At 49.8% G+C, this 26,363-nt stretch overlaps 7 protein-coding genes across 7 annotated transcripts; 5 read left to right on the forward strand and 2 right to left on the reverse strand.

Annotated features, from left to right (window-relative positions):
* Window positions 1–6,999: 6,999 nt before the first annotated feature.
* On the forward strand, window positions 7,000–8,521 carry KVR01_013465 (uncharacterized protein; the record flags this gene model as incomplete). Its single annotated transcript, XM_044784181.1, has 4 exons — window positions 7,000–7,123; window positions 7,295–7,881; window positions 7,935–8,001; window positions 8,085–8,521. 4 exons carry the CDS (start codon window positions 7,000–7,002, stop codon window positions 8,519–8,521), a joined length of 1,215 nt encoding a protein of 404 aa, XP_044637546.1.
* A 2,702-nt stretch (window positions 8,522–11,223) lies between these two features.
* On the reverse strand, window positions 11,224–13,081 carry KVR01_013456 (uncharacterized protein; the record flags this gene model as incomplete). The annotated part of the gene is made up of 4 exons (XM_044784613.1): window positions 11,224–11,472; window positions 11,557–12,005; window positions 12,093–12,741; window positions 12,800–13,081. The coding sequence occupies 4 exons, from the start codon at window positions 13,079–13,081 to the stop codon at window positions 11,224–11,226; spliced, it is 1,629 nt and encodes a 542-aa protein (XP_044637537.1).
* Window positions 13,082–14,235: 1,154 nt separating this feature from the next.
* Window positions 14,236–15,988, forward strand: KVR01_013464 (uncharacterized protein). The gene has a single exon (XM_044790735.1). The coding sequence runs from the start codon at window positions 14,424–14,426 to the stop codon at window positions 15,729–15,731; it is 1,308 nt and encodes a 435-aa protein (XP_044637545.1). The 5' UTR covers window positions 14,236–14,423; the 3' UTR covers window positions 15,732–15,988.
* A 209-nt stretch (window positions 15,989–16,197) lies between these two features.
* KVR01_013455 (uncharacterized protein) lies at window positions 16,198–17,055 on the forward strand (the record flags this gene model as incomplete). The annotated part of the gene is made up of 1 exon (XM_044789768.1): window positions 16,198–17,055. The coding sequence occupies exon 1, from the start codon at window positions 16,255–16,257 to the stop codon at window positions 17,053–17,055; it is 801 nt and encodes a 266-aa protein (XP_044637536.1). The 5' UTR covers window positions 16,198–16,254.
* Window positions 17,056–17,841: 786 nt separating this feature from the next.
* On the forward strand, window positions 17,842–19,980 carry KVR01_013449 (uncharacterized protein; the record flags this gene model as incomplete). Its single annotated transcript, XM_044783098.1, has 2 exons — window positions 17,842–19,337; window positions 19,389–19,980. 2 exons carry the CDS (start codon window positions 17,842–17,844, stop codon window positions 19,978–19,980), a joined length of 2,088 nt encoding a protein of 695 aa, XP_044637530.1.
* A 421-nt stretch (window positions 19,981–20,401) lies between these two features.
* On the reverse strand, window positions 20,402–22,776 carry KVR01_013480 (uncharacterized protein; the record flags this gene model as incomplete). The annotated part of the gene is made up of 3 exons (XM_044793375.1): window positions 20,402–22,535; window positions 22,603–22,681; window positions 22,737–22,776. 3 exons carry the CDS (start codon window positions 22,774–22,776, stop codon window positions 20,402–20,404), a joined length of 2,253 nt encoding a protein of 750 aa, XP_044637561.1.
* An 895-nt stretch (window positions 22,777–23,671) lies between these two features.
* On the forward strand, window positions 23,672–25,741 carry KVR01_013508 (uncharacterized protein). Its single transcript, XM_044793572.1, has one exon. It carries the CDS (start codon window positions 24,222–24,224, stop codon window positions 25,107–25,109), a length of 888 nt encoding a protein of 295 aa, XP_044637589.1. The 5' UTR covers window positions 23,672–24,221; the 3' UTR covers window positions 25,110–25,741.
* Window positions 25,742–26,363: the final 622 nt, after the last annotated feature.

The following is a 26,363-nucleotide window of genomic DNA, read 5'->3' on the forward strand; positions in this document are numbered from 1 at the left end:
TTATAAATAAAATAAATATTATTAAATAAAATTAAAATATTTAAAATTATTAAAAAAATTTATTTAATTTAAAAAATATAAAATTATTATATTAATTTTAATAAAATTAATAAATAAAAATTATAAAAAAAAATATTTTTTATATAAAAAATAAATTAAAAATTAAAGTATTTATCTTTTTATAAGTAAAATAAATATAAAATTAATATATAATAGTTATAAGTAATTTACTATAAATTTATACTACTTAAAATATATACTTTAAAAGCTATTATAAAGCTCCTTCCCACTATATGCACTATTAAGAGCAACTACCTGCCCCCCTAAAAGCTCTATCTACCTAAACAATTCTACCGTCACTCTCTTTATATGCACACATTAACGTCCCGCTATAGGTTATTAGTTTTATTATAATACCTTCTCCTAGCATCCTTAATCTTCGTTCTCTCTATTCTACCTTATAATCTATCTTCCCTATACCTATTATAAACCCTAATAAAAGTATTATCTTTAATCTATTATAGACCTTCTCCTTAGATAGATAATAAAGCACTAATAATAGGTGGGTAGTTATTATAGCACTTTTAAATAGTAGAACTCTTGACCCGGTTGCGTTCAAGGTCCCACCTAACGTAAATTCTATAAATGTAGATGCCTTCCTATAGGATCTTTACTCGGTTAGATCTTAAAACCCTCTGGTAAGAGTAACCGACATTATCGACTGGATAAAATAAGTGGCAACCGCGATATAGGCCTAGGTAGAGACTGCGGCACATGTGAACTCAGTGAGTAGATTCGCTTATATAAGGTGTTTAGGATTCTAATTTCCTTTCACAGATAGTCTAGGTCCAGCAGCATGTTAACTCTGCTATGTTTGCACTTCGAACCGCAAGAGATGCCCTTACAATGCAGACTATCACGGAGGATAACGTATTTAAGGTCGGCTTAGCCACCCAAAAGGATGCATTCTTAGAGGCCACCTCTAAGGCCAAGCAAGCTAATACCACGATGCGGCAGGTTCTCAATGAGCTCCGAGCTATGGATTCTATCGACTAGGATATATTTATTTAAGTATATCTAGTATTATTTAGTTTATAAACCACTTTTTTACTTATATTAAATATAATAAATTAGTTAGGTATAAAGTATTCTTATACTTCCTTAATAATATTTATTTATTTAATAAATTATATATAATTATTTATTATATATTAATCTATTAAAATTTAATAATTAATAATATATAATTAATATATATAATAACCTTTAAAATAATTAAAGTATATAAAATAAAAATTATTTTAAATAAATAAATAATTTAATTTTATTAAATATTTTATATTTTTAAACTTATATTATAAAATTAAATTAAATAATAATAAAATATAAATATAAATAAATTATTTATTATATAAATATAATTATTATTTATTATATATTATTAATTATTAAATTTTATAAAGTTTTAAAATAAACTTTATTAAATTAAAAATATTATAAATATAATAAAAATATTTTATATTTCTATTTTTAAAAGTTTTTCTTATATTTAATATATAATTTAACTTTTATTTTATAAATATTTAAATATATATAATATTTATATTTAATATAATTTAAAATATATTAAAAATTTTAATTTATATAAAAATATATATAATTTTATTTTATTTTATAAATATTTAAAATAATTATAATAAATAAATAAAATAAAATAAAATTAAAGTATAGTTAAATTAATATTTAAATTAAATTATAAATAAATTAAAATAAAAACTTTAATTTCAATTAAAAGTTTATTAATTAATTTAATAATTAAATTAAAAATTTAATTATAGTTTTAATATTTATTATAAATATTAAATAATAAAAGAAAATATAATATTTTTATTATTTTTAATTAATTAAAAACTTTATTTATTAATAAAGTTATTTTTAATTAAATTATTTAAAATTATTATTAAGTATATAATTATAATTTAATTAATTTAAATGTTATAAAACGCTTTAAATTAATATATTATAAATTATTTAAATTATTTAAATTATAATCTTTTAATAAATAAAATTAATTTTTAATTTTTAATTATTAATTAATTATTATATAACTTTTATTAATTAATAAATAATTATTAATTATTTATAAATATATATAATTTATTATTTTTAAATAATTAAAGTTATAAAAGTTATTATTTTTATTATTTAATAAATTATTTAATTAATTAATTTAATAATTTTTTAATAATTAATTTAATAAAATTTTAATAAGTTAATTAATAAATTAATTAATAGTTTAATTAATAGTTTAATTAATTATTTTAATAATTATTTTAATAGTTATTTTAATAATTATTTTTATTATTATTACTTTAATTATTTATATACTTTAACTTTATATAATTTTTTTAAATATATAAATAATATATTTTAAAAGTTTATTATAAAGTTATATAATTAATATATTTATTATTTAATTAATATAAAGTTTAAATTTAAGTTTATTTATTATATAAGTTATATAATTAATAATAAAATATAAAAATTTAATAAGTTTAAAGAAATATTAATAAATATATAAAAGAAAAATATTTTATTAATTTATTTTAATAAACTATTAAATATAAATAAATAATAATAATAAAAGTATTAATAATTATTAATAATTATATATATTTAAATATATATAATTAAATAAAGTAAATAATAATAAATAAATTTAATTATATTTTTATAAATTTAAAAGTTATTTAATAAAAGTTTTATAAATAAAAGTTTAATTAATATTATTATTATATTTTAAAGTTAAAATAATATATAAAATAATTTTAATTAAAGTATATTTTTAGTTTATTTTTAAAAATATTATAATTACTTTTAAAAGTTTAATTATATAATTTAAAGTTATTAATTTATTTTTAAAAGATTGAATTTTATTATTAAAATTATTAATTAAAGTAATTTAAATAATAAATAATTATTTTATTATAAATTATTTTTTTATTTAATAATTAATTAATTTTATATTTAAATATAATTTTAAATATAATAATTATTATATAAAAGTTTTTAATAAGTTATTTAATAAAAAATTATTATTATTAAAATATAATTAAAGTATTTAATATAAATAACTTTAAAAAGTTTTATTATTATTATTAAAATAGTTATAAAATTAAAACTTATATTTAATAAACTTTTAATAATATTAAAAAGTAAAATAAATAAATAAACTTTTAATTATAAGTAATAAAAGTTATTAAATAGGTTTTATATATTATTATTATAAGAAAGAAAGAAGGAAAAAGATTAAATTAATTAAAATATTTTCTTTAATTTTATAAATAATTATAAAAGTATAATTTTAATAAATTAATAAATAATTATAAAAGTAATTTAATTATAAATATAATTATAAATAAATTAATTAGTTATAATATTTATAAATTAATAAATTTTAATTAAAAATTATTAAAATAAATATAATTAAAATATTTATAATAAAAGTTTTTAATAATTAATAAATTTTAAAAGTAGTTATTATTTATAATAAATAAATAAAAGTAAACTTAAAATTAAAGTATAGTTAAATTATTATTTAAATTAAATTATAAATAAATTAAAATAAAAGTTTAAACTTTAATTAAAACTTATTAATTAATTTAATAATTAAGTTAGAAATTAAATTATATTTTTATATTTATTATAATAATATAATATTTATAATAATAATTATAATATAATAAATATTTATAACTTTAATTATATAATATATAAATAAAATTAAAAAATATTATTTTAATATAAAAATTATATATATAAATATTAATATTTTATTATATTATATTAAATTATAGTAAATATATATTAAGTTTCTATTTCTTTAAAAAGTTTATTACTAGTTCTTACTAACTATATAGAGCTATTAGACTAATATACTCGGTCTGTTAAAGTGAGAGAACCCCCGGCCTGATCCCTCAGTCCCTTGAGCCGCGCAGAGCGTGAGCTGTGTGCTGTGTGCTGATGAGGGGCTGTGGACTGGGTGAGAAACAGTGGGGCTGGTGGAGTGCCCGACCAGAGCCATAATTGGACAGGAAGGAATAAGGTGTGGCTCGTGGTCTCCCTGCATGCAAGGATGTGGGGCCACCCAAAGACGGGCAGATGGGCTGGCAGGGGCAGGGCGACTGGCAGGGGCAGCCTTGCCAGCCTCCAAAGACAGGCTCGCATGCAGAGCCAGCCAGCAGCTGCATGCACTCGAGCTTGCCTTGCTTGCCTGGCCAGTGGCCACGCTAAATCCGACGGCACTTTCCCAAGGAGCCCCCAACGAGGCGGCTTCTTTCCCTGTTCCTGACAGTGAATGCCCATGCTATTCTGGCCGCTGCCTCTCTCGTCTCTCTCATAGTACTCGGTAGCCACCCGGCCGGCCCCTCCTTGTCCAAGCGAGCTGTCCACATCAGGCGATTGGCGCATGGTCTCAGTCAGCCTGCCTCGCTGTTCCGCGGGTCGAACGCGGGTCGAACGCCCCAAGGCTGAGAAATGTCTCGGTTGCTGTTTTATGCCTGTGAAACGTTGCTTCACGGTCATCCGACAACGCTGGGCTCCCGTTTTCGGCGTACGACATGGGCGAGTGAACCAACGAGGCATCATGTCAGCGAGGCCCAGATTCTTTGGCGGCCATACAGTACTGGAGAAAAGCCCAGGCCTGGGCAACTACCATGCATACTCTTTATTGCCAGCCCACAATATATGGGCATCTCGTATCGGGCAATACCACCGTCTACACCGTACGGGATTCCCGTGACTTGCCGACCCACGAGCTGCTGCTTCTCCGGTATGACAGGCACACAGCAGCTATGAACTCGGAGGATTTCACGTCTCTCAGACAGCCCCACAGGCTACTGCAGTGCCCGCCCCGCAGCTATGGCTTGCTTGGAACCTGGCCAACAGCTGGACGGCAACCTCACGTCCTCTTTCGAAATCTCCCGCATTGAGCTAAACGACAGTGATTGCCCACTTCTCATAGAGATGTCGCTTGGGTCGTTGGAGCCTGGCCGGCATTGCCCTGATCCCACTGTTGCGCCCCGTCCTCCCGCTCGGATTGGCTATTCTTGGTCACGATGTGACCTCCACGGTCCTCAAGCTTCTATATAAATCGGGAGGGGCCGAGAACTGGGTCCCAGGTTCTGGTCTTGCTGGGGTGGTGGCCTGGTCTCCCGATTCCCAGAGGATCTCACCTGTAAGCCCCGCCTCTGCTGCTCGTTGTATCGGCTTGGCATCTGCACGCCCATGGGACAATGTGGTGACACGGACTCGCCCCTCGCCCCCGGAAACTCGTCGGCGGGCTGCAACTCGACAACGTCGTCCGCGTATAGCCGGCGACGATCACGCCGTCTGCCCAAAGCCTCCAACGCTCTCGTGCGACTGTGAGCAGGCTCATGTTTACTGCTCGCCTCGGTATGCCCTAGCAAACCTTGGGGCTCTTATAGCCTTGCCTGACCTGCCTGCCTGCACGCTGCAGCTGGGCTAGTCTTGGCTCAACACGAGTTTGTGCAGTCACTTCTTGCTTTTGTGGATCCTCCGCAAGAGCTCGACCGCCTGAGAGCCGGTAGCTTGGCTCAGAACCAACAATCACGTCCGCTGCCCGGCACTAGCCTCGGTGTTTTGACGTTGCGACTCGTGGTGCGGACTGTCTATGACTTCCATCACATGATTGCCCCACTTCCCTCTGCTTGTTTACACGTCAACAATCAAGGTATAGGTCTGGCCTCCCCTGGGCGAATATCACAATTATCCTGTGTCCGCAGTTCCCGCAACGTTGGCAAAAACGTGTCTGCGAGCTTCCACAATGCCGCAGTCCAAGACAAACTCAATTCATGGGCTTGGGCGGGCTGTTGGCTAAGTGTGCCCCTCACAAACGTTCTACCAGAGGCTTCTCGTATCTGCAATGGCTCCCTGACTGCACCAAGCAGTTGATTGGGACCTATCAGTCAGCAGCGAGTACGCATCCATGTCGGCACACCTGGTCTGGAGTCGGGTAAGACACCCCAACCCCAACTGGACTCTCGGCAGAAAATAGATTAACTACTCTTCTAATGCCCAAGCCTGTCGTCATGTAGCTCTGGTCAGATAGTGGGTAGCTTCAGCCTCGACGCCATTGAGAACAAGGGTGCCCACCCCATCATTGCCAGAAGCCAAGGATACCTGGGCAACCAAGGTGTACTACCCACCAATTCGTCACCGCGCTGCATGGCGGCTGACGGGTACCAGCCATGTGTATTATTTGCAGCAGACTGCGGTAACGGGAGGCGGTCCATTCTTGCGGACGGGGCATGCAGCTATGCACCCAGAGGATGATCCTGTTTGTCATGGATCCCACTCGAGGGACAAGCAGGATGAGGTTCAAGCTTACTTGAGATCGGCCCAGGATCGGCCAAGTGCGCATGAGCTCAGGATCCTGGATTGAGCTATTCTCTGCCTGGCCGACGTGGCCGCGGTCGACCAACCCCAACCTCCTCTGGGGCCCACGCCAGTTGGGATGCTCGACACTGCGATGTCTGTGCCGTACCACCGCGTATCCGACTCGTTCACGGCTACATCCATGTGTTTCCTGGTGTCTAGTCGGGATGGCGAGAGAAACGCCTTAGGACCATGCATCCGAGGAGCTGCGGCAAATCAGGATCCCCAGGTCCTCCCATGTCATCACATCTACGCCTTGTCTTCGACGGCGCATGCAGTCCTCCCACGATAGTACCATATAAGCCCCCTTCTGCCTGTTACCGGTCCTACAGCCCCCTCCTTTTCCTCTCATCATACTGCCTTTGGTTCGCCAGCCAGCTCGTTCTTATAGGACCTTGTAACCATCTCGCTCAGGTTACTTATACCCTCGCTGCCCGACCTCATCTCTCATCGTTGCCAGACTTCCTTCGTTGACTATCTAATCTCGCTACACCACATTCACTGGACCGCCTGTCTGCCCTCTTGTTGACTACGACCGCAAACATGAAGGCCTTCACACTCCTTGCCTTGGTGGCCCCGACATTCGCTGAGGAACTCCTTGCTCGCGGAGGAGGTGGTGGTGATTGGGGTTATGGCGATAAGACGACCAAGGTCACTTATACTACGAGTAAGTACAACACAGCTTTTAATGTTTTGACTCATCGGCATCTATGCGTGAAGTAAAGGCACTCTCCTGAGAACCCAGATGTGACCCTGCTTTATCTACAGCCCTGACCTCTGCTCATCCCTCTATTTAGCCGTGTGAAACTCATATCCAATGTGCTGACCTGAAGCCTAGCCACCGTCTGCCCTGTCACTGAGACAATAACTGACCACGGAACTACCAATGTGCACACATACTGGACCACCTCCACGCAGACTATCACAAGCTGCCCCGGGGGGGAATGTGGCGCTGTGGTCACTGTACCTGGTCCAACTGAATACACCACCACTACTGATGTTGAGATCACGTACACCACTGTCTGCCCAGTTACGGAGACAGTCACCGGCCCTGGAACGACATACACAAAAACATATGAAACCACCTCAGTCGTGAAGACGATTGTGCCAACCACCTACTATGAGACGATTCCAGGACCTACGCACTACGAGACAACAGGCGTTGTGGATTATACGACCATCACCTCATACTGCCCAGTTACGGAGACCAAGACGGAAGGTGGAAGCACCTACACCGTTACATGGACGTCGACGTCGACTATTGTGACTCAGGTCCCTACCAAGGTTACCGAGACGGAGCATCTGCCAGACACAACCAAAACAGCCGAGGTGACTGATTACACCACCATCACCTCGCTCTGCCCTTACACGGAGACCGTGACCAAGGGCGGCAGCACCTACACAACCGTCAAGACCAGCACCGAGGTATGTTCCGGCTGTTACATTTTGTGTGGTTGCGCGCCGCTAACTCCCAATAGACCATTACCACAAAGGTGCCAACCACCATCCACGAGACTGCTTACACTACCTCCCTGACCACTGCTTGTAAGCTATCCCCATGACCGACTGCCCTAGCGGCTCATTGTCCTGGTAAAAGCGGAGGTGGCTAACCTTGTCACTCAATAAAGACGAAACCACGGACGTGGTTGTGACTGTCACCCACCCAGAGTACTCTTACACGACAGTGGTTGAGGGATCCACTACAATTGTCACCAAGACCGGCACCAAGTATGTATCTGTAACACAAGTTCACACAACTACAGAGGTCATTGCCGTAACCCAAACCAAACACGTGGATACAACCATTGAGACCACCGTGGGCTCCGGAGAGACCGTCTCGCAGTACACTACCTACCTGGTGACCCAGAACGGCACTGTCTACTCGACACGTTCGCTGCAGCCGACCACGGTCCAGATCCCGACCACCGCCACAACATCCAACTTGGTGACAGCACCAACCACGGCAGCAACCTCAGCGCCGGTCGTGACAGCCGGTGCGAACTCCCAGAATGGCCCAGCCGCGGCCCTCTTTGCTGGTGTCATTGGACTTGTGGCGCTCTTCTGAACGTCATGCATTCTCATATTTGACGAAACTTTTTCTACCAGTTTCTCACCTTTTTTTCCTTATACGATTCTTTACACTCATTGCACATTCAGGGGCGCATAGCATATAGGTCGGTCATGGCGGTTATTCATGAGTTCACGGCCTCTCACATTCCTTTACGACATCATGAAGCGGTATACCCTGGGACTTCAAAAGGTGGCAAAATTTTGGGATTTTCGGCAACGGGAGGCGGCTAATGCGATCAGCGCATGAGCAGAGAGGCACTCGCCTTTCTCTTTCTTCCTCTATGAAAGCACACAGACGTGCGGTTTGGGACGGTCAACATGGGGGAGCATGGACCAACGTGGCAGGGCAGTGCCATGGGGACTTGCTCGGCTGGTCGTAATGAAGATGGTCTCTGATTAGACAGAACTACCTAGGTACCTAGTAGTATTGATTAATTTCAACGATTTAGACAGCGAATTCCGAGTGTTCACGAGATGCTTGTGAAAGAACAATAGTCCGGGGCTCGCACGGACTGGTGTGGCCTCGACAGGAGTCAAGACATCATGACTGATTTAGGAATCCCGACTCTTCGTCTTCATGGGGTCCAGCAGAAGCCTCACAAGAGACGGCGGGCAAGCTAAGAGGGAGTCGCTCCCTCGTCCCTGACTCATTCTATATGAACAGCGGGACGAGCAAGGTGCCTACAGACCCAGCGGTCGGAAGCGGGAGCCGGGGCTTGGGCTTGAGCTGTTGTCGATCTGTCTGCTGCCTGGGTTTCGAAGGGTTGAGGAGTGGACAGGGCCAAGATTGGCCCGCATCGCCGATGAGCTGTCAGATGTGCGCTGGTGGGCCCGTACCTGACAGTAGACAGTAGACAGCAGGCGGGGGGGTTTGAGCAGTCCAGAAACCCGCTCGGTCTAGTGCAGGGAAAGAAAGGCAAGGTGAGAAAGGGAGTGGATGGCATCATGGTATCTCGGTCGGACCGCGTGACCACACCACACCACCCTCTTCGCCTTGCTCGTATTCACCATCCCCTTGTGGTTTCCCAGGGCTGGGCACTTGCAAGCATCATCACGTTTGCCGAACGTGCCGCTGGCGTGGGCCGGTGTGGTGGGTGGGCCGGTGGGATGTTGGAACGTGGGACAAGATCGTGCCGTTGCTGCCGAGGTGGAGCCCTGTCCTCCCCCCCTCCGTCTGGGGAAGCCCTGTCGAGTGTGGCCTGTGGCTTGTGTGTGAAAAGAGAGCAAAAAACAAGGTTGTATTTGCTGAGTGGGTGACTTGAGTGGGCCGGGCCCCAGTCAATGCTCGGACCCGCGGCCCTAAAGAATCCCTGCCGCAGATCTCACGTCACCTAGACCACAGGTCTAAGTGTGGGAGGGAGAGAGCTTAACTCCCTGTTTCGTTCCCAGCCTTGTTCGTCCCAACAATGGTCAGATGCCCAGGTCAACGAAGCTTTTCCGCCTTCCAGGCTTCCATCCCGGGCCGGTGGAAAGGCCTCTCTATAGGTCAGGCACACCGGCTGCGAGCCGACAGGGCTAGCGAGGACGATAGCCTCGAGAGGGCGCGGCAAGGCACAAGGCCAGTCTCTTCGTATTCCCAGGATGGCGTCTTCTTGTTGGTATGGACCTTTTGTCCCAAGGAAAGGAAACATAGGGCGGGTTACTTGGGGCCCGCGAGCCTAAGGAAGCGGGGGCTGGGCCCGGAGGCTCGGGTCTCCCACGCGATGTGACGTCCTGCACAGTGCTCCAACCGATTGCGGAGCTTTGGAAGCTATTCAGGAAGGGGAAAATGTACGCTCGGGCCAACAAGAAGTGTGGTACGAGGTACTGCATAGTGTCTGTCAGGTCTGTTCGCGGCCAGGGGAGCTAGCAAACAAAACCTTGACGAGCAACCTTCCTCACTTTCATGTGTGCTCTTGGGAAATCTTGGAAGGGGGCGGTCATCATCATAGGAAAGTTATTCAAGGCCTTACCAGAAGTCCTGCATAACACTGCCATGTCAGCACTGAATCACTTGTGATGGTATGGACTATGTGCCGTTCTTTATAATGTGGACTACTAAGCACCACGGTCGACGTGAACAACGCCAAAGCGAGCGCGGACTCGGCGAATTCGCGGGTGTGGCTGCTCAGAGTTTGCACTTTTGATAGTATACACTGACTTGAGACTGGGCCGCCCCATACAAAAAATACCCATTCAGCAGGCAGTACACCTATGCCAGGGAAGCCTGACTTGTAAACCTTAGTGAAGTACTAGGTGTTGTTCCTATTCTGCACATTTCGCCAATGCTTACACAAGCGACCAATAGTTTGCTCCGCTCCAGTCTCACCCGAGCTTGAAAGTCCGAGCACATATCGTCGTGGATCTTGATAGTGTACTTGTACGAAATAGGTTGCTCCATGAGGATGGGTCGCAGGACTAGTGGAATTACTAAGGTATGTGGGCTGCGGTTTTCGAGTAGTCGACACCAGATCTCGTCGTGCAGACGGAGAGGCTCGAGGTACTTTTTTCTAAGTATCCCCTCCTCCAAGAGATTTGGCTCTTCATGGGGCACACTATCTCTTCCCATTGGGCATCTACCGTTGAGCGCGGGGAATGTTGTCTGCAAATTGTATCTTGGGCTTGAAGTTCTATAGGTAAAGAGAGTACCTAGTGAGTAGATGATAGTTTGACAACAACTTCAATGAAAAGCAAAAGAGGCAGCCTTGGCGACAATGTTCACGAGGTCGTGTCATCCTCTGGCTTGACCTCAACTGGCACCACGGACATCTTCCTGTTGGTAAGTGTTTGGAACTCCTCCAGGGACATGTTGTCGACAAACTCGAGGATGTCTGGAACACCACCTGCCATTTCCAGCATCTTCATCTCGTAATAACCCAGCTCTGACTCCTCGAGCCTCTTCTTTGGAAGAGGCTCCTCACCCGTGTATATCCAACACCATCCCCCGTCTGTCTGCTTGGCTAGCTCCTAACCGGCATTGCTGAGTGCAGCGGCATTCCATTGCTTTTTGTCATCATAGCCAAGTCCTTTGATTGCGAGCCGGATGCGGACTGAAGGGTGGATCATCTCGCATGTATCCTCTAGATACTCGGGCAGCTCCTTTCCGTTGTATGAGTTGAGCTTGTGGTACATGCCAGGGGATCGGGTAATGGTTCCGGCAAGTGTGTACATTGGGCTATGAGCTCGGAGAATAGCACCCGTCGCCCACGGCCGCACGGGGTGGTTGGGTTCCAGAATGGGGTCAATGGCCCATTTGTAAAAGGTTGTTGGCTTGACCCTTGAGACGTTTTTTGCAGCTGAGTTCTTGAGGCTGTCTGGAACGACACTACTTGCCATTGCGATGATCTTCGGGGGTTGTCCCTTTGGCTTCGGGGCCTCCTTGGTCGGAATCTGGGCGGCCGAGGGATGCCCTTTGTAATAATTCTCTGTATCGTGTATAGCGCGACGAAGGGAGCCGCCGTCAAACTCTACACCAACACTGACGAGTTGATCCATCATCCCTGGGGGTCACGTTTAGTAAGCTTCCAGTCGAATAAAGGCACGGGCTGGAGTTGGAGCGGCCGATATGCTGGTGGGATGCTGCTTACAAGCCATGGTCATATTGGCGATGCCTTGATCAGGCCATCCTCCACCGACGTTGCCGTGGTTTCCAGGGAACCATACCTGCTTCAAGTTAGTGAGACCCTTGTTGGACGCAGGACGTTCCCAAATTGAAGGGCTGAAAGGCGGCCTCGGCTCGTCCAAGGCCAAGGCATGGAAGGCATTCTCGATACGGTCCGACAATGTGGTGTCGTAGAACCGGAGCTCCGAGGTTGTGTGGTCGATGCCGAGCTTCTTCATCCAGGCAATGGTGGGGACTCCGAGACTTCCCACCGTGTCAAAGACCGCGACGGCCTTGATGGTGATGAGCTTGCCGAAGCCGCCGCCCTCGTAGGCTCGCGTCAGGCCCTTTTCGATGAGCATGTTGCGGTAGGTCTCGGCGGCGTTCTCACCCATGGGCTTGTTGTCAAAGGGAACACCTGGGTAGGGATCCTTATATTTCTTGGTCTGCCAATTCTGCATGTCTTTGAAGACGGGAAAGAAGAACTCCATTCCCTCACGGGTGAGGAGGCCAAGACTTCCGATCATGCCGGCGATGCTTCGGGCGGTGAAGGCGCCCCGGGAGAAGCCGATGAGAATGATCTCGTCGCCGTCGACATAGTTGCCGCAAATGAATGCGTAGCTCTCGCGCACGTGCTGTGTGTCTTGTCAGCCAAGACATGGAAGCGGGAACGTGTCAGGAGTTGACACCGACTTCTGCAACACCGTTACCAAAGGCGCCACCGGAGAAGGCGTCCGCCATGGTGCTTCCTGTCCCCACACCGGACTGGTAGTTGATGACCTGAACCGAGCCATCTGAGCAGCCGCGGTTGAAGGACCGTGCCAGACGGGTAACGTTGGACGGGGGCTGCGGCTTGCCCTTCTCCCAACCCTTGTCCGAATTCATCCAGGTTCCATCACAGCAGACGATGAGTCGTTTCTTCTGCCGGCCAGGGGGGACGGCGACGGAACCGCTCTGGGGTCTGGAGGCACTCATCCTGAGGAGGTCGCTTAGGTTGGTCGGTGCTTATCGAATACCTAGGAATCCTGTACAGATAGATCCAAGAAATCAATGTTGACGCAACACGAGTCTTTAGGGGGTTTGTTTGTTCCAAGGGGATGTGTACTGGTCTCGAGCAGCAGGTGGGAGATGTGGCTGACCATTGCTCATCGAGCTGGGAGGACCACGGGGCAAGAGCCACCATGGCACGATCTGTTCGGCCAAGGTTGTAGAGGGTAGGCTTCTCGTGCCTGTGGATTAAAGGACGAAAGCACGACTTATCGGCAGTTCCTTCCCGAAGCTTTACCGTCAACCATTGTAGTAGGCAGGTCCATGACAGTGTGGCTTCTCTCGATCTCGATCGACCCAGTGCATTTACAATAGATGGGCCATGCTACAAAGCCATGGGACCATATTGAGTCCAGCAATTCGTGCAGGCACGAGCAAGGACTATAAGCTCCCGCTCTTTTGCTCCTGTTGGGGTTGATACACAACGTGACAAGCTGTTGGACGACATGATTTCAGGCAAAGCATGGGAAGGAGTAAAGAGTTTCATGCTCTGGATTCTCGCAAATCAACAGTCGATTATCACCAAAGCTGCCCATCGGTTGATTTCCGAGAACTGGGTGGAACCACAGAAAACATTGGCATCTTGCTGACTGCTCGATGAATTTCCTCACCTGGTGAGGTCAGGACCAACATCGTATGCTGAAAGCTTGGAAGCTATTCATCGAATTGATAGCAGTTGTAGTATTACATTATAGTATCCATCTGCATTACAGTATCTTACTTCTTCAATCCCGAAAAGATGGATAAAAGACCCCATTGCATTCAAGTGTTTACAAGCATTGCATATTACATGCCCTGATGTATGCTTATTGAATGCACCTTTCCCAGTTTGGCCCACGACCGATATCAGCAGATGTCTTCTATCTTTGACTGATCAAAAGCCCTTGGGTAACTAGTTAATGATAAAGTGACAGCGCCTTTAAAGTGTGGTTAGCAAGTCGGCTGTTCCAAATGATTCAACCTAAATAGATCGGCCAGGTCAAAGTCCAATTCCCAAATGTAATTGAATAATAGCCCTGGCTGATGCGGGATTTGCCTAATCGGGAAAGATGGTTGAGTCGAGTGTGAGGGTGTGCATGCCAACCCAACGTGGGGGTTGCATGAGATCAGCTGCGACACCAGACAGACCAGACCACAAGACAATGTCCCACCTCGGTCAAGATCCTGATCTCCGCTTTCTGTCCCGTCGAGCTTTCACCTCAGCTCTGTCCAAACTCATGTCCCTGTCAGACCAAACCCGCCCGGATAGTTAACTGGCCATCCTGTGTAAATGGCGTCAGGTCAGTCCACAGCTGGGGATGATGCGACTGGTGACTTCTTTGAGCGTTGCGGGCTCCCTCGAGAATCATGTGTGCGGTGTTGGGACCTGGCACGGCATTTGTTTCCAGACGAATGCATTGCAGAGACGAAGCCGCAAGGGTATTGTTCTTACACACTGAGCGTTGGGGGCGAGACAATTCTTCAGTTCCGACCAGAGGTCCACAGGCTTGACATCAGGATAACAACAGCGGCCCAGACCATCTACGGGAGCCTCGCACCGCCGACTAAATCACTCGACGTCCTGAACATTCGGAAATCATGCCATTCAGACGGTATCGTGGAGTTTTCACATCAACAGCCCGTGGACGAGGCAGTCGTGATTGATGACGGTTGCTCCAAGTCCTATGCCTCACTACATGTCTACTCCATGGCGAGGATACCAGGCATTTCAGTGGCCGAGCTGCGGGCCTCCTCGGAACTGTCCACGTTACCGGCAGCTGAGTTACGGCGTCGACGACAAGATGTGGTCAGTGAGTTCGCCAGGTTCGTCGCCGTCAGTTGGAGTTCCGCGCTTCCGGCATCAGACCCGACCGTATCCAGAATACGGGGCAGGATAGGAGGATCCATCAGATGGCGGCTACAGCAAATGCATGCCCGCCTCCCGGCACGATTTCAGTCTTCCGTGGGCAGTGTACTGGATCAGTTGGACGGCATTGAGTCGCTTCCGTGGGTGCTGACACACGGGGACGTTGTCCCGGCCAATATGATGGTCCAGAACCCACAAGACGCTTCTTCAGGGGCAGTGGTCTTATCTGGCTTCCTGGACTGGGCCGAAGCGGAATATCTCCCATTTGGCGTAGGTATGTATGGTCTCGAGGCTCTCCTGGGCGAGCCTGACTGCGAGGGCCGCTTTGGCTACTATTCCGAGGCAAAAGAGCTGCGGGAATGTTTCTGGACGAGGCTGGAGGCAGAAATGCCCGAGCTGAGGCTTCGGTCTGGGGCTGAAGGCTTCAGGGAGAAGGTTGAGGCCGCGCATGTCATTGGCGTCTTGCTGTGGCACGGAATCGCGTTTGATAACGGTAGACTGGATCGGGTGGTGGACGAGAGTAACCCCGAAGATGCGGAGGAGGTAAGGATTCTCGACCTTTTCTTCTCTTGTGACGAGGAATCCAGGGACGAGCAACTCACATCGGCACACCCTTTGCGACCGGGTAGTAATGGATCTGCCAAGGCTTTCGACCTCGGTCGAGTGATTCGTGATGCTTGGGCATGTCTTGGGCGTTTGAATTTCGGGGATAGACGCATGACCAGTTCGTAACAATGCCTTCTTATATGTTCTCATATTATGGTAGGGTCAAATCATGGGTCTGGCTGCTCAAAAAAGGGGGACATGAGAAAAGTTGGACTTTCAGCTGGACAAGAAGAGACGGGGAGCTTGTCTCATGGCTGGGCGATGGTGGTATGCTGCCACGCAAACCAGAGCCGCCAGGTCCCAGGTCCGGAGCTATTTCTGGGTTCAGTATTACGGTTCTTACTGTTCTGAATAGACCCCCCGGCAAAGACCCTCTCCAGTCACGAGTATTTCTGGTGTTGATCACAACACCTCCACCACCGCTGATATGACCTTAGCATATTTTAGTCTAAACGTGGCGCAGGGTGGCAGTCGGCAATACCAGGATGTAGGGGTTGGTCGACCCCCGCCCAGGATCTGAGTGGCAGTGGCAGTGGCCCTACGACGTGGACGCGACAGCCAAGAGCTTATCAAGACGCGTCTCCCAGGGCCTCTTAATCCCCACCTCTCCTTTGCCTCGCAACAGAGCCGACAGGACGGGAACAGCATCATGGCACAACTCAAGGACCTGCCTGTGGAGATCCGAACCGAAATATGGGCCGAGGCCTTGGCCAATGCAGACACGGACGGCATGGAAGTCGTGTACTACTTCGACCCGGAGGACTTTGGGATGGAGAGACAGAGTGACGGCCGCTACGTGCACGTCGAATCCGACTGGGAATCTGAACCCGAGGTTGTGCTCGCCTTCCCGGCCATCATGCATGTGTGCCACGAGTCTCGCGAGTACGCCAAAAAGCGCCTATCATTCAGGGAGGACACGGTCATGGGCATCGAGATCCCGTGCCGCCCTTACCGGCCAGAGACGGATGCCTTCTTCATACATACCCGCCACCACAATCACTTCCTCACGGTCTTGACGAAGGCCCAGGACGATGAGGACAAGGGAAAGCTCCAGGAGGGCGAGAAGGCCTTCCACCGAGGGATATCGCGCCTTGGTATCAGCTCACCAATGCTCTTGGGGTCCGACATTGGGGACGTGCTCGCCTCATTCGTCCCTGAGATGACGGCACTGCGGCATCTGTGCTTCGTCTTTGGCAACATCTACGACCTCGACGTGACCAGGCCGCTGAGGATGTACGAGTGGTGGCTCGAGGACGAGACAGAGGTGATCCATGGGGTGCCGGGTACCAAGGTCCACGTGCAGGGAACACTGGACAGGATCAGGCGGGAAGTGGCTTCCTGGGAGGTCTCTGATGAAAGCACCGCCCCGTGGGATGAAGAGAATGGCGAGTGGCTCTTCGTGGTTGAGGCGGGGGAGATATCACAGGTCAAGGGTTGGGCCTCACTCTAGCATGTACTCCACGACATACACAGTAGACTACTTCAGTACGTGGAAGTTTGACTCGCTCGCCCTACTGCAGCCGTGCCAACTTTGAGGAACGGTGCGGGGAAAGCCTCCCGCAGCGGCACCCTGAACTGGTTGTGTTGTCCGCTGGCAATTCCGGCTGGCGGGCCCTTTTTACCTGTGCCCTGAAACCGGCCCCCATCTGGACCTTCCCACTTCCCTCGTGTGGGGGAGCGAGCGCCAGGGCTGCATGCGCAGGCACGATTCGGGAGGCCTTATTAGCCTTGGCACCTGCATGTGGGCTCCCTGTCTGTCTGACTTATTCCTGACTGACATGTCACTTGAGTGACGCCACATGCGTGGCTAGTAGCCGTGTTGCTGTCTCTAATCAACCATCTTTATCGCAAGATTCCATGGTACGTGAGTAGAGCCGTTCTGAGCAGGAACTCTCGCGCCTGGCTCCTGCATACCTATGTCACCAGCTCGCCCGAGACCCACACCGGGCACAGTTGTACGGTACACGCAGACCGTGACACGCAGAGGGTTTTGTATGGCAAGCTCATCATCTCGCACAAGCTCCCCGGCCACTTGCGACACGGTCATTCGAAGCGAACCCACTTGACAGGGCTCGACTTCATCAAAGCAACCGGCCAAGCCTCCTGCCCTGTTTCTAGCGGTGAGGCGTTTCTTTTCATGACATGAGTCTGTCCCCAACACTCACTCACCTGCTGCCAACTTGACAACGTTGCACAATCCCACGAGAGACGTTCGTTTGACCTCTAGCCATCCAAAATGACAGAGGAGGCCTCACCAGCCACCCCGCCCAAGGACGCCCTTCACCAGGCCGGCGGTGGTGTAAGCGGCGAGGAACACCATGGCCGCATCAAGACCGTCAACGACTCTGTCTTGCGTTGCCTCACCAACGTCTTCAACTGCCATGCCGACGAGAACAAGTCATGGCACAAGGCGCAGGCCGCCACCTTTATCCGTTGCACCCAAGCAGGCGATCCGGCGTCTGACCACGAGGCGCTGCCCCCACAGCTGGCCGCCAAGGACCAGCTCGACTTCAGCGACTTCTTGCACTACATGACATCGGATGCTAGCAACATCGTCCGGCCCTGCAGGACAGGTGACCAGGACCTCACCTACCCCCTGTCCAGCTACTTCATCAGCTCCAGCCACAACACCTATCTCACCGGGAACCAGCTCTACAGCGAGTCAAGCACCGACGCTTTCAAGAATGTCTTGCTGAGGGGATGTCGATGTGTCGAGATCGACGTCTGGGATGGCGACGACACCGACTCGGAGTACTCGAGCAGTGACCTCGACGATGACGACCCCAAGAAGGCCGAGATCTATGCCAAGCGGAAGCAGAAGGTAGAAAAGGCCAAGAAGAAGCTGCCCAAGTCGATCCTCTCAAAGCTGGAGAAGACTTCCTTGGGGAAGAAACTCGACAAATATGTCGACAAGAAGACCGAGCACAGAGGTGCCTCTTCGGCATCATCGTCACCGTCAGCCGACCAGGGAAAGGAAAAGGAAGCCAGGCCGGTGGCCGAAGGCGATGAGGACAAGCAAGCCTCCTCCGGTGTGCTCCAAAAGGTGCCCTCTCTGCCGGTGGCACCCACAGAGCCGCGCGTCTTGCACGGGTACACGCTGACCAAGGAAGTCTCTTTCCGAGACGTGTGCATGGCCATCAGGGAACATGCATTCGCCGTGACAGACCTCCCACTCATTGTGTCACTCGAGGTCCACGCGGGGGCGCAGCAGCAGGAAATCATGGTGAGTATCATGAAGCAGGTCTGGGATGGTCTGTTAGTCCCACCCCCGGACAAGAACGCAGAGGTGCTGCCGCCCCCAGGCGATTTTCGTCACAAGATCCTTGTCAAGGTGAAGTACGCACCTCCCGGCGTAGACACAGCTGCAGTATCGGACGAGGATGCAGGCCCCGTCGACCCTGCCGCAGCCGAGAAAAAGAAGAAAAAGAAGCCCTCCAAGATCATCCATCCGCTGAGCGACCTCGGCATCTACACCCGCGGCGTGTCGTTCAAGTCGCTCTCGCAGCCAGAGGCCAAGATGCCAACACACGTGTTCTCACTGGCCGAGAAGGCCGTCGAGGACGTGCACGAGAAGGAGGCGGTGCAGCTATTTGAGCACAACCGCAAGTACATGATGCGGGCTTACCCATCAGGTTTCAGGATTGGCTCGTCGAACCTAGACCCGGCATCGTTCTGGAGAAAGGGCATCCAAATTGTCGCACTGAACTGGCAAAAGTGGGATGAGGGCATGATGTACGTGAACCGGCCTTAAGATCCACACAGGATATTGACGCTTCACTATAGGTTGAACGAGGGCATGTTCGCAGGCACGGGCGGCTACGTCCTCAAGCCAGAGGGATACCGCTGTGCCAAGCCCGGCCAGGAGACGGGGCCACAGCCGGTCGTCACCCACCGCACGCTGGACCTCGAGGTCAAGCTCTTCGCGGGGCAGAACCTGCCGATGCCCCTGGACGAGACATCGGCCAAGGGCTTCAATCCGTACGTCAAGATGGAGCTGCACGTGGAGGAGGGCGGCGAGCGGCACGGGAACTTGGGGCCCAAGGGCGAGGAGGCGGCCAGGCGGGCGGCCTCGAGCGACGAGGACAAGGAGGGCCAGTACAAGGCGCGCAGCAAGACGATCAAGGGCACGTGCGACCCGGACTTCAAGGGCGAGAGTCTTGAGCTCAAGGGCATCCCTGGCGTGGTCGAGGAGCTGAGCTTCGTGCGCTTCATCATCAGGGACGACGAGTCCTTCCGCCGCGACGACCTCGCCGCATGGGCGTGCGTGCGTGTGGACCGGCTCAGGACGGGTTACCGGTTCGTGCACCTGCTGGATGCCAACGGCCAGGAGACAGATGGGGTGTTGCTTGTCAAGGTCAGCAAGAAGGTGTATTAAGCAGTTTCATCTCAAAAGGTAGCGATCGGCGTCAGGCGGTAAGGGGTCTCGCACTCCATGTTCGCGTAGCAAAGCCCAGTCAGTGGTTAAGACAGGTCGTGTTCGGATGGTTCAAGACGGTCAAAGTTCAAATGCATTTTTCTTCTGGCTCGTCCTGCGTGGCCGTACCACCAGCATAATTAGACAGAGGGCCAGTATCCCCAAGACAGACTGTACCTAACCGAGAATGACCTTGAATCCCGCTCTCGCTTCGTACCGTACCTTGGGATCTCCCACCCAGAATGACACCGAACTCCAAATGCTCCCACTTTATACCCCCTGTTCAACCAAGGGCGAGGTAAAAGTCACCGCCCCGCCACCTCGGACACCTAGCCTCGGTCCTCGACACACGACACACGATGTCACCATCGCGTGGGCGAGCCTACCAGGCCCAGAGGACCTTGTGATGGAGGACCCTGGGCCCGAGCCTCTCGTACTCGAACGGCGTGATCCACGAGTCGTTCATGGGCAGCTTGCCAAAGACGCTGCCGCCCTTCCAGACGACGACCTGCTCGTCCATGTCCCTCGCGCTGCGCGACACGAGGATCCGGTCGGCAATGTCCGGCCTCCGGGCGCGCAGCTTCTCCTCGAGGTAGCTGGTGAAGTGCGGGACCTTGGCGCCGCCGCCGATGACCATGATGGAGCCCAGCAGGTCGCGCACCTTCTTGTCGTCCGTCTTGCCCGCGTTCTGGATCGACGTGAGGATGGCGATGTCGAGCGGGACCACCGGCATCACCTCGTCGCGCTCCTCGGCCATCTTCTTGAGCGGGTTCTCCTCCCGCTCGACGAACATGCCCGGAGGCGGCTGGGAAGCGTTGGCCGGGCCGGGCCCGCTGCCGTTAGTCTGGGGCACCGGCGTGCCGCCGTTGCGCGATGGGCTGCCGTTTCCGTTTCCGTTGGCGCTGTCCTTTCCAAACACGAACGGAGGAGGAACGGGCGTGCTGGCGCCTTCGGGCGCAGGTGAGCCGGCGTTGGAAGCCTGCGGTGTTCCGTCGCGGGTGAGGTGGTTGAACGGGTTGGGCTTCTCCTTCATGGGCGTGGAAAATTCCGCACCGGGTTGGCTGGCACTGGGTATTTGGTTTATCGAGGGTTTGTTCAGCGACAAGATGGCCAGCTGTGCTGCTGAGAAAGGGTCGTCTGGCACTTCTACGTCGTACGCGTTGTAGGAGCGGTCGATGAGTTTCCTTCGCCCGCGGAGCTTCGTCGAGTTGTCGAACATGTCAGGGTCGTAGAAGCCCATGGGGGCGAGAATCACCTCGTCGTATGTCTTGAACTGGTACTTGCGCGTGGGCTGGTTGGGTGCGCGGAGGTGGAACTGGAAGAGCTGCACCGAGATGTCGGCCTGGGTCATGGTGCAGTGCTTGATCTTGAGCTCTTCTGCCAGCAAGAAGTCGTAGCGCCTTCGGAGGTTGATATCTGCATAGGGGAAGTTGTCGTAGAGCATCATCTTGATGAACGTCTCTGTCACGTCATATCCGCCGTACTTGAGGTTGACGCGCGAGTCCTCGATGCAGAGCCCGTCCTCGACGCATGTGATTGAGGTCTTTTGCGCGCCAACGTCGACAACGCAGGCCTGCGTATAGCCCGCCCCGAAGGTTGCTGCCATGCTCTCCTGTATGAAGCAGGTCTTTGAGAATTCGAACCAGTTCATGCACGACCGCAATGCCTGTTCGACGTATTTCTTGTCGTACAGGTCGGGAATGATAAAGACACAACTGTAGTGTTTCCATGAGCTGTTCTTGGTCAACCCAAGCTCCTGTCGGATCGCCTTGTCAAGCAGGGTCTCGAAGTCGTCGTATAGGTGCTCCGCTGCCGTGTAGTCGTCCTCGTTCATCCAGCCATGTTGAATCGGCCACCACAACTTAAACTTGGGGTTGGAATCGTCGGGGACCCTCTGGGCCTCGTTGCCAATGAAGCAGGACGCAACAGAATTCGGGTCCTCCAACGACTTCACATCGGTCCATTCGACCTGCAGGGGGTCATTGTGGACCGGAATCACCTCGGGATCAGCGCGCCGGTTGTAATTAACCACCAGCTCCTTGGAATTAGGCAGGACCTTGCGCTTGTTGGCGCGCATATCGATCTTCAAGTCGCTGCACATCTTGTTGTACCTTTTCGACCATTCCTCTCCGTATTGTTCATCTGGTGTCTTGGCCTCAAACTGCCTCCTTGGCAGGGCTTCGTACTGCTCGGACTCTGTCTGCGGGAACCTAGTCGCCAGGGTCATGGGTATCGTCTTGGGAAGTGCATCGCTGGCAAAACCTATCCGCAGGTTCTGGCTTCCAGGGTGAATGATGATGATGCGTGAAGGGTCGGAGGCGTTCTTGCCGGGCACACTGCCGTCTTCGGCCTGGGCTTCATACTCGTCCTCTTCCGGCAGACCCAGCGGGACCTCGCCCTTAGGGTTCAAGGCTCGCTCTCGATCTCTGTCCTTTGCGTTTTGTGCGATCCTATCGAGGTTCGCATCGAACTGGAGTCGCAATGGTAGGATTTGTGTGTCACGCTTCATGTACTCGCTGCACAGATGGCTGCGGTTAGCACATTGTGGACGGCCGGCGGCGGCGGAAAGAGGAAGAGACCCACGTGTAATAGTTCTTTTGGTTGATCGGAACCACATCCGGCCAACTGCTCTGCTTCATGCCATTGTCGGTTCGCTCGAGACCTGGGTGGTGTTAGCCAGGGCGCATGGCTCCCTTCGACAGGCGAGGGCTGCTTACCCTCCCGCGCGAGAACGCGCTCGCTGACTTTTCCAACCATGGCGGGCTGTGGCTGTGGACGGTGGGATGGACGGCAGCGGGGATGAGGATATGGATGGGATTGCCGGTTGGGGTGAGGGTGTGGGTGTTGGATAGACAAAGGGTTGAGGGCGTGAATTACATCTCGAAAATCTCCAGTTGGCCTGGTAGTTGGCGGCCCAGAGCTCCAATTGCGCCTCCTGCAGCATCGCGCGCAGCGACAGAACCCTGGTCGAGAAACGCTTGGAGTGCTACTGCTGCTGTCCGTGGCCATTATCGGCTTAGCGCCCGTGCCTGCTCCCCGACCTGGCCCTGACCCGTGCCTCGTGCCTCGCAGGAGTGCAACACCATGGACAGGTCCCATTCTTGCAGGCTTGCTGCATCCACCTGCATTCATCTCGTACTGTTAGTCTGTCCCTCTCTCTCAGCTCTATATTGAATGACACCATTCATGGACTCTGGTATCTGTGAGAGGATAAGATCACATCTTGCTCTTTCATCACCAACACAATTCCCGGAATGCACATTCAAACACCCCGGGTGATTTATCCCAGCTTGACACCGAGGTCTGAGAAACAAGATGCTCACCACCAGGTCAGGTCACTTACCAAAGTCCTGTCTTGCCAAGAAGCACTCTGCTCCGGAATGGTATCTCCCATGAAATGAATATTCTGATTATCTATGATCCCCATTTTCGGGTCTAGATGTGATCACCATCGTGCTCTATATGTCCCAACCTTGAAGCTCCCAGGTAGCAGAGGTGAGGATGAGTCCTTTCAAAGCCAAGACTGAGTGCAAGCACCCGGCAGCAAACCAGTACAGAATCAATTGGGCTGCTATTGTACAGACCATCATTACTTTATCCTCACCCCAACTGTATAAACACAGAGTTGCAGCTCAAAGAAGTCAAAGAGGTACAAAGTTCAAGTGGTCTGGTGCAGACACGTCCATGTGGATACTTCCAAGAGAAGCTGCCTCCAGATTAAGTTTGTGCTGCACAAACTCCACAATACCAGTCCTCCTGTGGGCCCAAATCTCAGCAAGCCATTGATCATACTCATCCGATTGCTTGTCATCAATTCAATCTGTTCACGTAGATTTCCTGGTCCCGAACGATGCTCCAGACTCCCTCCGGACCTGGGATGGGTCACCTGACACGGATGACGTATTGTGATGGCAGCCATCCGAGACGCGGCCTGCCTGGCAACTGAACACATATCACTCGGCAACTCGATTCAGCAAACATCTGTCTACCCAAATTCACAGTAACTGACACCTTGCTCTCACCCACCTGTCCTTGTTCTCATGATAAAGAGAGCTGCATGGGCTCCACAGACTGCAAGAGGTCTGCCAGTTGCTGACTGCGACACTTTAAACAAGCAATTCAGGACAACAGCCAGCAAACAAGCACCACCAAACAGACCAGTCACACTGCGACTTACTCGATCAAATCTGTCCTAAGTGACAATGCCACCAATTCCCATCTACGCTCACAGCCCCATCAACGCGGCCAAGGCTGCCGGAGCGTCTCCCCAGACAGCACCACAAGACAAGGGCGGCCAGAATGCAGTGCCTGACTCGGCCCTTCCGACCACCACAGCAGCCACGAGACCTGGGCCTCCAGCCGCGGGCCACCCGGGATACCCGGCAGCGCAGCCAGGGGCTGTCCCAGCCATCCCGGCCCCAACGGGCACAGCTGCTGGGCTCCAGCAGCAGCAGCAGCAGCAGCAACATTACTCACCCGTCCAGCCCACCCCAACTCAACCACTCCCAGGGGCCCGGGGGCCACCGCAGCCACAGCCCGGGGCGGTTCCAGTGCCGCCCGGAGCAGCAGCAGCAGCAGCAGCGACTGGAGGCCCACACCCACCCAGGGTGACAGCAACACCCACAATTCCGCCTCCGCCCAGGGCCGGGGAGACTACCGCCGCCCCACAGCAGCAGCAGGCCATGCCCTACCCACCTCAGATGGCCATCCCCCCTCCCGCGGGGTCCTCCACCGCGTCAGCAGCGGCGCCCGCAGCCCAGCGCGGCACGACGACGGCCTTCCCAGCCTTTGCGGCGCCACCAGCCCCGGGGCCCTCGCCGCTCGAGCACCCGCCGGGCTACCAGCAGAACGTGCACGCGGGGGAGATGGACCGGTTCCAGCGGGCGAGGCAGGACGCCCTGGAGGCGGAGGAGCGGGAGAGGAGCGGCAGCTTCGGGAGCCTGGGCGCGGGGGTGGGAGGGGGCAGAAGCGGCGCCGGCGGCGATTCGGAGGAGGGTGTCTGGAGCTCCGCGAAGAAGCTCGTGGCGACGGCCGGGGAGAAGCTTGCTGGTGCTGAGGCCGAGGTGTGGAGGAGGGTGAATAAGGGGTGACGAGGCTGAATCTCCGTATGTCATCAGGGGTGGGGGGGGGGGGGCAGGAGGCGGAGTCGGGCCTTTGCGTGGCTGCGAACTCTCGATAGGGGTTTCTCCTTAGGGGTGGTCACTCATGACGTGACGAAAGAGGGTGTTGACCCGCGGATGTATCATGTTCAGCAGTAGCCTGTAGTAGTTGCGAAGCGCACAATACAGTATAAGCTTGGGCGGTTGTGTGTGCGCGCGCGCCTCTCATAGGGAACTACTTCAGCCTCCTCCGTGCTAATCTCGATGACTTTACCTGTTGGGCTGGGTGTCCGCGAGTTAATTGTCAAGACACCTTCCCTTCCGGTCTGGGCACCTCGATGCCCCCCCGGGCACTAGATGCCTCGGCATCCTCGGGTGGTTGCGCCGTTCTTGTAGGATATAACCGTTCGATATACTTGCTAACTCGGCCAGTCTAGGTGTTTCTGTGCACTATAGCACAACGAAAAAGACCAAGCCACCCCCCAGGGGAAAGGAGGGGCGCGCCCAGGGCCAGGAGGTGGGAAGCCGGACCGGGGGGAGGGGCACAGAAAACCCGCGCAGACGAGGCCGGCTGTTCCGTCATCGGTCTAGACAAGCGCAATTATTGACAAAGTAAATAGAGTAGGCTGCGACCAAAAAAGGACACAAGGAGGGAGAAATAAGTTTCTGCCGCGGTTTTGCCTTTTCTGGCACGCTTCTATTTGCGGTAAACTCGCGGGAGATTAAACCTGACCTTGTGCATGCAGGTCGATCACTTCGCCGGGTTCCAATTTAATTGAGGCCATTGCTACAGTATCTACATACGGGACCTGCCCGCCCTGCAGGGCGACGGAAGGGGGCCAAAGCTAAGAACGGATGATGGGTGTTTGGGTGGGTGGACTAGTTAGCGCACGCAAGGCAGGAGGGTGAGGCTGTGTCCAGACATCAAACGACCAGCCCAAGCAAGACGGCGCGGATTATTCGTCGTCACCGGCAATGGGGGTCGACCCGTCGATCTTGGGAAACATGGCCTAGGAAGGGGCGCAGTGGGCTCGCCCCCAAAGGGGGGTTTGGAAGGTTTTGTTTCCACCCCCAGGTTTGAACCTAACCAGACAAGAGAGAAAAGGTTTCGGGCAGTGAGACTTGTGAGAGAAGGACAATCTCGCAAGCTGTGCCTCTGCCAGGATGGGCTTTGCCTGAACACGAGGAATCCCGTTATGGTGAACAGAACGCACGCCGCCGGACAGATGAAGAAAACCCAAGAAA

This window comes from Diaporthe batatas (genome assembly GCF_019321695.1).
Source record: "Diaporthe batatas strain CRI 302-4 chromosome Unknown Contig00027, whole genome shotgun sequence".
Taxonomy (NCBI): domain Eukaryota; kingdom Fungi; phylum Ascomycota; class Sordariomycetes; order Diaporthales; family Diaporthaceae; genus Diaporthe; species Diaporthe batatas.